The following is a 13,920-nucleotide window of genomic DNA, read 5'->3' on the forward strand; positions in this document are numbered from 1 at the left end:
AAAACTGAAAAGGAAAGAGAAAAAAGAACAAAGTAAAATAAATAATAAGCATAAGTGAAATGGAAGGGATAAAAGCAAAGCATACCACTTATTACTAAGTGTGAATAGATTCAATTTCTTAATCAAAAGACAGAAACTATCAGATGGAGTTAGAAAGTAATATCAAACCATATGATAGACATCTCAATTTAAGGTGAAAAAATAAGGTAGAAAATAAACCTGTTAGGAATTTCTGGCAGAAGATAATGGCTGAAAATTTAAGAACATCTTTCTACATACCCCCATAAAAATCAGAGAAATAGACAATTTGAATAGGACCACATCTATTAAAGAAATTTAAGAAACAACTCATAAGCTTTCAAAATAGAAATCCACTGACCCAGACAGGTATTCTTGTAAATTCTGTCAAACAAGAAATTATACCAGTTCATTCTATAAGCCCACTATTTTCCTGGAACCCAAACCAGACAAAGATATCACAAGAAAACTACAGACCCATATCCATTATCCTTTATGAACAGAGACACAGAATTCCTCAACAAAAGACCAGAAAACTCAATCTAGCTGCATATACAAAGGATTCTATACCACAATTGAGCAGAATTTATCCCAAGAATGCAAGGGTGGTTCAATGTATAAAAATGAGTATATTTAATTTAATGTACTATACCACATTTAACAAAATCCAACATTTCACGTAAAAACAGTAAACTAACAATAGAAGGAAATTTCTTCAACCTGATAAAAAGCACCTGCAAAAAACCCATAGCTAACAATGAAAAAAAGACCAAAGTTTCCCCTCTGAGATCAGGAATAAAACAGGAATGTTCACTCTTGCCGCTTCTAGTAACATCGTACTGAAGATTCTAGCCAGGGCAATTAGGCAACAAAAAGTAATAAAAGATGTAAGACTGGACAAAAAAGAAGTAAAACTATCTCTCTTTGCAGGTGTCATGATCCTGCATAGAAAATCAAAAGAAGCAAAAACAAATAAACAAACAAACATAGAACTCATAGACAAGTTGAGTAAGATTGCTGGATACAAGATCAATATACAAACACCAGCTATATTTCAATACATTCGCAATTAATAATCCAAAACAAAATTTAAAAAATTAATTCCAGTTATAACAGCATCAAAAAGAATAAAATACTTAAGAATAAATAAAAGAAGCATAACATATACACTGAAAAACAAGACCACTGAAAAAAATTAGACTACCTACATAAATGGCAAGACAATCTCACATTCATGGATTGGAAAACTTTATGCTATTAAAATGGAAATGCTCCCCTTATTTACTCACAGATTCAATGCAATCCCAATATAAATTCCAGCTACTTTTATTTCAGAAACAGGCACTTTTATTTTACAATTCATATGTAAATGCAAGACAGCCAGAAGAGCCAAAATCATGTTGAAAAGGAACAATGTTGGAAGATTCACACTTTCCAATTTCAAAACTTACTACAAAACTATAATAATCAAGACAGTGCAGTACCAGCATAAGGACAGACATACAGATCAAGTGAATGAAATTCAGAGTCCAAAAAATAAACCCACACATCTGTGGTCAACTGACTGTCAGCAAGTGTCCCAAGACCATTCAACGGAGAAAGAAGAGTCTTTTCAATAAGTCGTGGTGGGACAACTGGACATCCATATGGGAAAGAATGAATTTAAGACCCTTACCTCACACTGTATACAAAAATTAAAACAAAATGGATCAAAGATCTGAATGTAGGAGCTAAAACTGAAAATCTTACAATATAGGTATCAGTCTTCATGATCCTGCATTAAGCAATGATCTTAAACATGACAAAGTACAATTAAAGGAACAATAAATTGGCCTTTTTCAAAACTAAATACTTTTGCTTCAAAGGATACTATCAAGAAATTGAAATGACCCAGAGAATGGGAGAAATTTTGTCAAATAATCTATTATATGGTAATAACAGGGGTCTTGTACCCAAAACATATCTTTTTTTTTTTTTTTAAAGATTTTATTCATCTATTTGACAGAGATCACAAGTTTGCAGAGAGGCAGGCAGAGAGAGAGGGGGAAGAAGGCCCCCCGCAAAGCAGAAAGACTGATGTGGGGCTTGATCCCAGGACCCCAGGATCATGACCTGAGCTGAAGGCAGAGGCTTTAACCCACTGAGCCACCCAGGTGTCCCCCCAAAATATATCTTAAAAACTCTTTATAACTTAACAATATAAAGACAACACAATTGAGAAATGGACAAAGGACATGAAAAGACGTTTCTTCAGAGAAGATACACAAATAGCCAATAATCATATGAAAGGATGTACATCATTAGTCACTATGGAAATACAAACCAATACTATTAAGAAGGTCAACAGAAACAGATTAAATAATAGTTCCTACTCAGCAGGCATTAACTCTGTTTATTCTCAAACAACATTATGTATAGGTATAATTGTTATCTCTAGTCTACAGATGAGGGAACTGAAGTCTAAAGATTTTATTTATGTTTCTTAGCTTACTATTATTACTAGCTAACCTAAGTTATGCAATATGTCAGAGATGAAACAGGTAATAAAACCCAGGTGATATGACTCCAAAAACACATGTACTTGAACCACTACACATATATTCCTCCTATAACATTAAAATAAGTAAATACACATATATATACATATATATGCATATATATATATATACACACATACATGAGACACTCTGTATTTTTAAAATGAACTATGAAATAGTACACTAAGATTACAACAGAAAAATACATAGGAAAATTCTAGGAGAAATTATACCAAAATAATAAGATACTATATTTAAGTGATGGAATTAAGGTAATTTCTGTTTTCCAAATTTTCTATTATATGATGAATTAACTTTAATATCCTTTAAAAAATATTTTCAAAATTAAAAACTTCTCCTAAACACACAAACACACAGATAAACACACACCTGTAGTTTTAGGAGAAATACAATTCTAATGTGCTATTACTACTAAATAGTTGTGCTCTTATATTGGTTAAAGTTCTAGCACGGACTTAAAGTACTTATGAGGCCTCAGAGAAGTGATTTGAGCTCTGCTGGATTCAGTAACAAATTAGAGAAACAGTATATTATCTTTAAAAGTCTTCAAAATTTTATGAATTTATTTTTCACTAACTCTAATACTTAAATTCTGATTTGATTTAAAGTGAAATAAGTCAAGCAGAGAGAGTCAATTATCATATGGTTTCACTTATTTGTGGAGCATAACAAATAGCATGGAGGACAAGGAGAGTTAGAGAGGAGAAGGGAGTTGGGGGAAATTGGAAGGGGAGGTGAACCATGAGAGACTATGGACTCTGAAAAAACAATCCGAGGGTTTTGAAGGGGCGAGGGGTGGGAGGTCGGGGTACCAGGTGGTGGGTATTAGAGAGGGCAGGGATTGCATGGAGCCTGCATCAGGCTTCCTGCTCGGTGGGGAGTTTGTTTCTCCTCCCTCTCTGTGAGTATGCACGCATGCTCTCTCTCTCTCTCTCTCTCTCAAATAAATAAAATCTTTTTTTTTTTTTTAAAGATGAAAACATTTTGTTTTCAATAGATACTTAGAATTGCCTCAAATGCAAACCAAACCTTGTGGCTACTGCCAGAATCATTCTTACAAATGATTTTTTAAGAACTAGTTCTGAACTTTGAAGATACAGCATACCTATACATAGGATTGCCAGATTTAGCATATTAATACAGAATACCAAATTAAAGCTGAGTTCCAAGATAAACAGTGATTTTTAGTATAAGTAATACTTGGGACATACTTACACTAAGAGTATTATTCATTACCTGAATTTCAAAACTCACTGGACATCATAGAGGTCACATAGCAACCTAGCCTATGCAGAATATTTTTTTGGGGGGGGAAGGAAATTTTCTTAAATTTTATGCACAGTATTAATGAAAGTACTACCAGATAAAAAGTTCAGATAATTGCAAAAACTGAGTACATATAATTTGCTATGAGGAGAATTTTCAAATTCCAGCTTAAATTATTGGATATTTCCTCCATAAGTGATAATATATTACACTGTGATTACAAATCCCTTTTATAAGTAAAAAAAAATTTGATTTACTTAATGAGATCTTCGTTCCTTTTTTCCCTTGAAAATGGCATTTTAGCAGAATTATTAAATAATTCCAAAAGTAGTGTGACTGCAGTATTCATTAGTTTACGGATGAGTTCCTGAAATATGTAGTCAACCAGCAGCAGAAACCTCAGAACAGTTTCTAATAAATGTCGATATGTAGGCAGCTTGAAATGTACAGTGTCATCTTCAGAGAGGTTTGACTCAAAGTATTCTTTAATTTCTTTCTTTTCTGCCACCTTTCAATAAACATTTGAGAAACAAGGGATAATTTCTTAAGTTAATATAGCATGATTATTAATGGATAGTATTTTCATTAGTCTTAACAACACTGCAACTATACACTATTATGACAATTTTCATGAAAATTTTATGGTTGCACTGCATTTAAACAAGGAGACAAAAAGAAGCCTATGAAGTTTGGGGTTTCACTTATGAAGAGATAAGATTATGGAACTCAGACAGGAAGGACATAGCCATGATTTCTAAGCACTCCTACATAGAGGGACCCTCCTCAAGTACACCATCAGGGACACAGCAAACAATGGGGGGTGGGAGTCAAGTATAAATGCTAGGCTTCCTAAAATCCAGCCCAATACTGCCTCTCTTATGCTAGGCTACAGCAATTTGACTCCTTTTTTTGTTTTTAACACATATATAATACATAATACAGAATTAAGAAAAAATTTAAAATTCGTCAAATCCAATGTTAGAGCTTTACCCTTTAAATAATGTATCTCTTTTTAAAAAATTTTATTTATTTATTTTCAGCATAATAGTATTCATTATTTTTTCACCACACCCAGTGCTCCATGCAATCCGTGCCTTCTATAATACCCACCACCTGGTACCCCAACCTCCCACCCCCCCGCCACTTCAAGCCCCTCAGATTGTTTTTCAGAGTCCATAGTCTATCATGATGTACAAGACAACTGACATAGTATGTTACTGGGGAATGGCCATCAGGACTTCCAAATTGTGCCCTCTAAAATAATCCCGAAGCGAGCGGTGCCCGGCTAGCTCAGTCGGTAGAGCATGAGACTCTTAAAATAATCCCGAAGCTGGGCAAATGGTTCTTTTTAGACACATAAACATTTTTTTTTATTATTGATGGACCTTTAAAATTCTAAAAATATGTCCAATATTTGTTCACCTATTCATTCTTATTTTTTGTTCCATTGAGACTTAAATATCCTTTCCAAATTGTTTTCTAATTTTTAAAAACACAACTGCATTTATTTATGTTGCCTCTCTTCATGTCTCTCTCTTTTTTTTCAATTTGTATTTTTTCTTTTTAAAATTAATTAGGTCAGTTGATTATCAATTTGGCAAGTTTTTTTCCAGTACTGGTTGATTCTCTGGAGGAATGGTTACCACAGTGATGTAGTTCTTTACTGGGCACAGCTATGCTGGGCCTGACAAATGAAATACTGACTTTGTTAATAGATTATGTATTTATTGAAAATGTCACGTTTTTCCAGGATAGGCCACATGATTTGGAAACTTTATGTGCAAAATGCATGTCAATTAGTAAAACAGTGAGGCAGAGTCTATTAACTATTCAAAGTAAGGATTTTTAGCACTGGTACTGAAAGAATTTTAAGTAGCTCAGTAACTGTATCAGTATAAAAGTAAAACTCTATCAGTATAAAAGTATAATAGCCTGGTAATGCTGGCCTTTTTATGGACTATTATGAGGCTGATGGAGATTCTGAAACCAACAGGCAGCTAGGTAGATATTCTCTCCCATCAGAGGCTCTGTTCTAGGTCAGGCATATCCCAAGGCTAATGGCAGCTTTCGGCTTCCAGCCCGTCAGTTCTGTGGTGCCCGTGCTGTGTCTGGGCAGTCCCCATAGGTGCCCAGAACCCTTTTTAACCCAGCCGTACTTTACTTTAGATCCACCTGCTGAGCTGAGGCTCTGTCATTTAATTGGTCTAGGGAGGTCCCAGATATCAATATTTAGTAAGAGCCCCCCATCGCCACCCCGCCAGCCGATTCTGGTGTGCTGCCTAGAGTTTGGCCACTTAGTCATCACACATTTCAGTTTTACAAAATCACCCAAATGGCACTGTAGGAAAGCCCAGTTTCTGCCCCTGACAAGGATCAACAAGTAAGACAGGTGTCCACAAACAAAACCAGTTCTGGGAGAGCTCTGGAGTCCACTGAAGGAACTTCCACAACATAGTGAAACAGAAGTCCTGAGAACAGCCATGTGAAAAGAGAAGGAAGACAGCCTTAATTTGCCCACATCATCCTATCCCCAGCTGGCATTGCTCGGCACCAACAGGAAACTTCCCAGCTAGAAGGAGTTGCCCTCATCAGGAAAGAAGAGCAGAGTGAGCAACAGGCTTCTCCAGACTTCGGGGCACTGAACAAAGGCCCCACTTCCATTTTGCCCTGCCCAGACCAGCAAAGCTGAGATGGACGGAGATGGCTAAAACAAGGGAGAAAACACACACCGCCTGTTGCAGCCATGCAGGATTGATCCCCGTTCCCAGTGACCCGCTCAACATAAAAATGCAATAGCTTTTGCCACTAAAGAAGGCCTCGGTAGCCAGCACAGCTGCTGTAGACCCCCAGCAGACCCCACTAGCTCTTGACACACAGGTATTTGTATTCAGATGCCAGCTGCCTAAGTCCATCTCTGTCCCCTCCCTTCTCCACCCCCACCAGAGCCTGGGAACCACACTGTCAGCCAGCCCCGGTTTCTGCAGGTGCATGAGGACAAGACACCTGCTTAGACCCCCATGACTGACCCCCACCATGCACATTCTTGGGGGCTATTTCCTCAGTTGTGTATTTGCACACTGCTGACCTAACACCTGTCACTGGCCTTGAATGCCATGTACAGTGGTGAGACCAACAGCCACAGTAGTACATGATGACAGCCAGGTGCCAGTAGCTACCAAGTGCACCCACAGCTGGCCTGGTCCTTGCTGCTTACCCTGACCCTTACCAGCATGTGTGTCTTCAACTAGCCCGTGCCACACTAGAGAAGCCTGCAGATGACCTGAACAGTCATATGTGTACACCCCACCAGTTCCAGCCACCACAACCACTAGCCGTGGTCCCTAGCCATTGGACCTGGAGCCACTATGAAAAACCCTCACAGCTACAGCAGGCCTCCATTGTATTTGCCAAGGACCACAGAGATGTCAATGCTGTGGTCCCCAGAGGCCCAAGCAAAGACACATCGTCATGCCCCAGGACCTGGAGCAGTTACACAGCCCCACATCTGGCACCCTGTGCCTCTAGCTCCAGGATCCCAGATGCTCCAGCATGCCCTACTTACAGTGAAATTCTTCCCTTATCAAAGGCAGGTCTTAGTGTCTGGAAGAAGTGACTCCTTCTTCAAATGCACTGATACCTTTACAAGGCTACAGGGATCATAGAAAATCAGGGAAACATGAGTCCACCAAAGTAAAACTCAGTCACTGGCCCCAAAGAAGTGGATATCCAAAGATTTCCAACAAAGAATTCAAATTAATTATTCCAAAGATGCTCAGAGACAAAAACAGACATACAGATCAATGCAACAGAATAGAGAACCCAGAAATGGATGCTCAACTCTGTGGCCAATTAATCTTCAACAAAGCAGGAAAGAACATTCAGTAGAAAGAACACAGTCTCTTCAACAAATGTGTTGGGAAAACATGCAACATGCAGAAGAATGAAATTGGACCACTTTCTTACACCATACACAAAAATAAGTTCAAAATGGATGCTAGACCTAAGTGTGAGAAAGGAATCCATCAAAATCCTACAGGAGAACATAGGCAGCAACCTCTGCAACCTCAGCCACAACAACTTCTTTCTAGACATGTCTCCAGAGGCAAGGGAAACAAAAGCAAAAATGAACTAGTAGGACTTTGTCAAGATAAAAAACTGCACAGCAAAGGAAACAACAAATCTAAAAGGTAACCTACAGAATGGGAGAAGATGTTTGGAAATGACCTATCTGATAGGTCAAATGATCTATCTGATAAAGTTAGTATCCAAATCTATAAAGAACTTATTAAACTTAACACCCAAAAACCAAAAAAAAAAAAAAAATCCAGTTAAAAAAATATATGTCTATAAAAAATAAAAAATTTAAAAAAATCCAGTTAAGAAATGGGCAGAAGACATGCATAGACATTTTTCCAAAGAAGACACCCAGATGGCCAAGAGACACATGAAAAGATGTTCAACATCACTCATCATCAGGGAAATGCAAATCAAAACCACAATGAGATTATCACCTCATACTGGTCAGAATGGCTAAAATAAAAAACACAAGAAACCAGAGATGTTGGTGAAGATGCAGAAAAAGGGGAACCCTCTGACACTGTGGGTGAGAATGCAAACTGGTGCAGCCACTCTGGAAAAGAGTATGGAGGGTCCTCAAAAAGTTAAAATAGAGCTATCCTACAACCCGGCAATTTAACTACTAGGTATTTGCTCAAGGATACAAAAATACCAATTCAAAGAGGCACATGTACTTCAATATTTATAGCAGCATTATCAACAAAAGCCAAATTATGGAAAGAGCTCAGGTATCCATAGACAGATGACTAGATAAAGAAGATGGGATATATATGTGTCCATTGACAGATGAATGAATAAAGAAGATGTGATGTGATGTGTGTGCGTGTATATAAATATATACATATACACATATATAGGAATATTACTCAGCCATTACAGAGAACAAAATCTTGCCATTTGCAATGATGTGGATAGAGCTACAGTATATTATGCTAAACAAAGTAAGTCTGTCAGAGAAAGATAAATATTGTGATTTCACTCATATGTGGAATTTAAGAAACAACAGATGAACATAAGGAAAGGGGAAAAAAAGAGAGGGAGGCAAACCATAAAGAGACTTTTAACTATAGAGAACAAACTGAGGGTTGATGGAGGGAAATGGGTGGGTGGATGGGCTAAATGGGTGATGGCTGTTAAGGAGGGCACCTGTGATGAGCACCGGGTGTTTTATATGTGATGAATCATTAAATTCTACTCCTGAAACCAATATTACACTGTATGTTAACTAACTAGAATTTAAATAAAACCTTTAAAAAAAGATGCTCAGAGATCTACAAAAAGAGAACACAGATAAATAATTTAATGATATGAGGAAAACAATACAAACAAAATGAGATGCTCAAAAAGAGAAAACATAAAAAAGAAACAAAAAGATATTTGGAGTTAAAAATATAATAACTGAATGATGAATTCAACAGAGAGCTTCAACAGACTTCACAAAGTGTAAGAAAAAAATAAGTGAACTAGAAGACAGATCAATTTGTATTATCCAGCCAGAGATAAAAGAAAAATGAGTAAAAAGAGTGAAGGAAGCCTACATAATCTATTGGATACTAAGAAACAAATCAATTTTTGTATTATTGAAGGTCCAAGAAGGAAAAGAGAGGGGAAAAGGACAGAAGGCTTTTGTAAAGAAAATGGTAACTTTCCAAATCTGGAGAGAGACTTGTATAACCAAGTTCATGAAACTCATAAGCCACTAAACAAAATCAAAGAGATCCTCTCCAAAACACAGAATAAAACTGTCAGAATCAAAGACAAGGACAAAATCTTTCAGCCAGGAGAGGAGGGGAAAAAAAATTTGTAACCTACAAGGGAATTCCCATAAGGCCATCAGCAGATTTCTGAGTAGAAACTTTACAGCCCAGGAGAGAGTGGGAAGATATACTCAAAGAGCTGGGGAAAATACTGCCAATGAAGCATAACTTATGCAGTAAAACTGTCCTTCAGAAATGAAGGAGCATTAAAGACCTTCCCAGACAAACAAGAGCTGAAGAAATTCCTTACCACTAGACATGCCCTACAAGAAATGATGGAAAGTATTGTTCAAGCTAAAGTGAAAAGGTGCTAGGTTGTAAAATGAAAATATACAAGAGAGTGATAAAGGAATGAACACATTCAGACTTTGAATACTCTAAAAATGTAATACAGTGGGGTATTAACCACTGACTGCCATGTAAAAGTTAAAGAACAAGAGTATTAAAAAGAACTATAGCTCCACTAACATTAATGTTAATGGACATACAAATTACGGGTAAATTAGGGGTAAATCATGTCAACAAAAACATAGAAGGAGGGTAGAATAAAATGGTAGAGTTTTGCTGTGATCAAAGTTATCAATGTAAAATAGATTGATATCTAGAAGGTGTTTTATGTAACCCTCATAATAACTACACAGCAAAAAGCTATAGGAGATTCACAAAATATAAAGAGAATCAAAATATAGCACTATGGAAAATCATCAATTCACAATGGAAAGCATCAAGAGAAGAAGAAAGGAACAGGGAACTACAAAACAACCAGAAAACATAAGAAGGTATTAGTAAGTCCTTACCTATCAATTATCATTCTAAAAAAAATGGATTGAATTCTCCAATCAAAAGATAGGACTATGAACATTTATATGCCAACACATTGGTTAACCTAGAAGAAACAGATAAATTACTAGAAACATAGAACCTACCAAGTCTGAATCAGGAAGCACAAATAACAATTAAGGACACTAAATCGGTAATCAAAAACTTCCCAACAAAGAAGAATCCAAGACTATTTGGTTTCCTTTGCAAATTCTACCAAACATTTAATGAAGAATTAATGCCAATCTTGTTTAAACTCTTCCAAAAACCCTGAAGAGGGCACACACTCCCAAACTCAATTTACAGCATTAATCTGATACCAAAGCTAGATAAGAACACCACAAGAAAACTACAGACCAATATCCTTGATGACTATAGATGCAAAAATTCTCCACAAAATACTAGCAAACCCAATTCAACAACACATTAAAAGGATTACATACTATAATCAGGCAGGATATATCTCTTGGATGCAAGGATGTAAATAAGACATATCCCATTAACGGAAGGATAAAAATCACATGATCATCTCAATAGATGCAGAAAAAGCATATGACACAATACAACATTCTTTGATGATAAAAATGTTCAACAAATTGGGTAGGGAAGGAACATACCTCAACATATTAAGTTGACATACATGACAAGTTCACAGCTAACATCATCATACCCAATGGTGAAAAGTTGGAAGTTTTTCCTCTAAGATCAGAAACAAGACAAGGGTACCCAGTCTCTCCACTTCTATTAAACATAGTACTGGAAGACCAGCAGGAGTAATCAGGCAAAAAAAAAAAAAAAGTACCTGAATCAGAAAAATAGAAGTAAAATTGTCCCTGTTTTCAGATGATACAATCTTATATGTAGAAAATCTTAAAAGATTCACCAAAAATATGCTAAAACTAATAATCAAGATACAGAAATTGTTGCATTTCTACAGCAACAAAATAACCTGAAAAAGAAATAAAGAAAACAATATCATTCTTAATAAAACAAATAAAAACAAAAAACAATAAAATATGTAGGAATAGTAACCAAGAAGGTTAAAAGATCCACACACTGAAAACTTTAATTTTTAAAAATCAAAGTACAGTTGACATACAATGTTGTAGTTGTCTCTGGCACACCACATAAGGATTGGACAATTCTATACAGTATTACGGTCACCACAATAAATGTTCTAACATCTCTCACCATACAATATTATTACAACATATATTCCCTATGCTATACTCTTCATCTCCATGTTTTATTTATAACTGAACATTTGTACCTTTTAATCCCCTTCACCTATTTTGCCCATTCCCAAAGCCCCTTCCCTCTGGCAACAACTAGTTTGCTCTATAGATTTATGAATCTGTTTGTTTGTTCCTTTTTTTAGACAGCACATATAAATGAAACCATATAATATCTGTCTGTCTGACTTATTTCACTTAGCATAGTACCCTCTGGGTCTAATTTGTGTTGTTGTAAATGGTAAAATGCCATTCTCTTCTATCACCAAGTAATATTTCATTGTGTGTATGTACCACACCTTTATTCATTCATCTAGCATCCGACATTTAGGTTGCTTCCATATCTTCACTATTGTAAATAATGCCGCAGTACTCATAGGTGTGCATGCATCTTTTCAAATTAGTATTTTCATTTTCTTTGGGTAGATAACCCAGTAGTGGAATTACTGAATCATATGGTATTTTTATTCTTAATTAACCTCCCTATTGCTTTCCATAGTGATTGCACCACCATATATATTCCCACCAACAGTGCACAGAGGCTCCCTTTTGCTCTGTATCCTTGCAAACACTGTTATTTTTGTCTTTTTGATATTAGCCAATCTGACAGGTATGAGATGATACCTCATTGTGGCCTTGATTTGTCTTTCTCTGAGGATGAGTGATTTGAGCATTCATATGTCTATTGGCCTCTCTATGTCTTCTTTGGGGAAATGACTATTAGGTCCTCTACCCATTTTTTAATTGGATTATTTGGGGGTTTTGGTGTTGAATTGTACAAGTTCTTTATATATTTTGGATATTAACTCCTTGTCAGGTACATTGTTTGCAAACATATTCTCCCATTCAATAGGTTGCTTTTTCATTTTGTTGATGGTTTTCTTTGCTTTAAATGTTCTCACTGCAACAAAGTAATAGTAATTATGTAACATGATGGAAGTGTCCATCATTTCCAAAATTCTGTGAATGGTGAAACTTGATAGGAGAAATGCTTAATAATCCAAATTCTTCTTAAAGTATACAGCCATTAAAACTTAAAGCATGATTCATTATTTGTTAAAATCTGCATCTGAGGGGCGCCTGGGTGGCTCTGTGGGTTAAAGCCTCTGCCTTCAGCTCAGGTCACGGTCTCAGGGTCCTGGGATCAAGCCCCGCATCGTGCTCTGCTCAGCAGGGAGCCTGATGCCCCCCACCCTCTGCTTGCCTCTCTGCCTGCTTGTAATCTCTCTCTCTCTGTCAAATAAATAAATAAAATCTTTTTTAAAAATCTGCATCTGAAATTGTGACTTTATTTCTAACAGATAGCTCTGAAGTTCTCTGAAATTGATGCTTCTGCTGAGCTCAGGGAAATTCATAGTAAGAAATAAAGTCTTAGAGTGTGTTCAATGCACATATCAAGTTTGAGTCTGAACACTGAAATAAATGGTCAGTTTTCTCCTGGAGGAATTCCAGGAGTAAGTGGTTCCAAGACCAGCAGCATCAAGCTTCCCCTAGGAACTTGTCAGAAATGTAAACACTCCCCATCCCCGCCCCCAGGTACAGTGGCTGAAACCGAGACCCCTTGTTTTACCAAACCTCCTAGGAGATTCTCTTGCCCACAAAAGCTTGATAATCATGGTCCTCAGCATTTCAATATGAAAACAGGAGAGGCATTGTCAGTGCTTTCTAATTACACTTAGTCCAGAAATGGGGAATGCTGCCTGCCTTAGGTAGCTGCATGGCGTGGGACCGAGCAACTCAGCCAAGCTTTGGCTTGACTAAAGAGCCATGTCAACAGACAGGGAGCCGAACTATGAGAGACTCTGGACTCTGGGAAACAAACTGAGGGTTGTGGAAAGGGACCAGGATGTGGGGAATGGGGTAACTGGGTGATGGCCTTCAAGGAGAGCATGTGATGTGATGAGCACTGGGTGTTATACACAACTAATGAATCACTGGCCAATACACCAAAAGCTAACTATGAACTATATGTTGGGTAACTGAATTTAAATAAAATAAAATAAAATAAAATAAAATGCCAAGTCAAAATAGGGCATGAGTCCCTGTTAGAGACAAAGCACCTAAAGAAGGAAAAAGCAATGCAACGCTTTATTGATACTTCCATTCCCCATATCCTCTTTTTTGTTTGGACCCATTCTCAGTTTTATGATCTTGTCATTTTTATTAAATCTGCATACTTCCATGGGGTAAATA

General features: G+C 36.7%; 1 protein-coding gene across 1 annotated transcript in view; it reads right to left on the minus strand.

The window, feature by feature from the left end:
• Positions 1–4,095: 4,095 nt before the first annotated feature.
• The window catches only part of DNAH14 (dynein axonemal heavy chain 14), a 58,918-nt gene continuing 49,093 nt past the window's right edge, over positions 4,096–13,920 (minus strand). Inside the window, exon 10 of the mRNA XM_059414046.1 lies at positions 4,096–4,350. Coding sequence (XP_059270029.1) covers positions 4,096–4,350 — 255 coding nt within the window. The remainder of the gene's footprint in view (positions 4,351–13,920) is intronic.

The sequence above is a fragment of the Mustela nigripes genome, chromosome 10 (assembly GCF_022355385.1).
Source record: "Mustela nigripes isolate SB6536 chromosome 10, MUSNIG.SB6536, whole genome shotgun sequence".
NCBI classification, from domain to species: Eukaryota; Metazoa; Chordata; class Mammalia; order Carnivora; family Mustelidae; genus Mustela; species Mustela nigripes.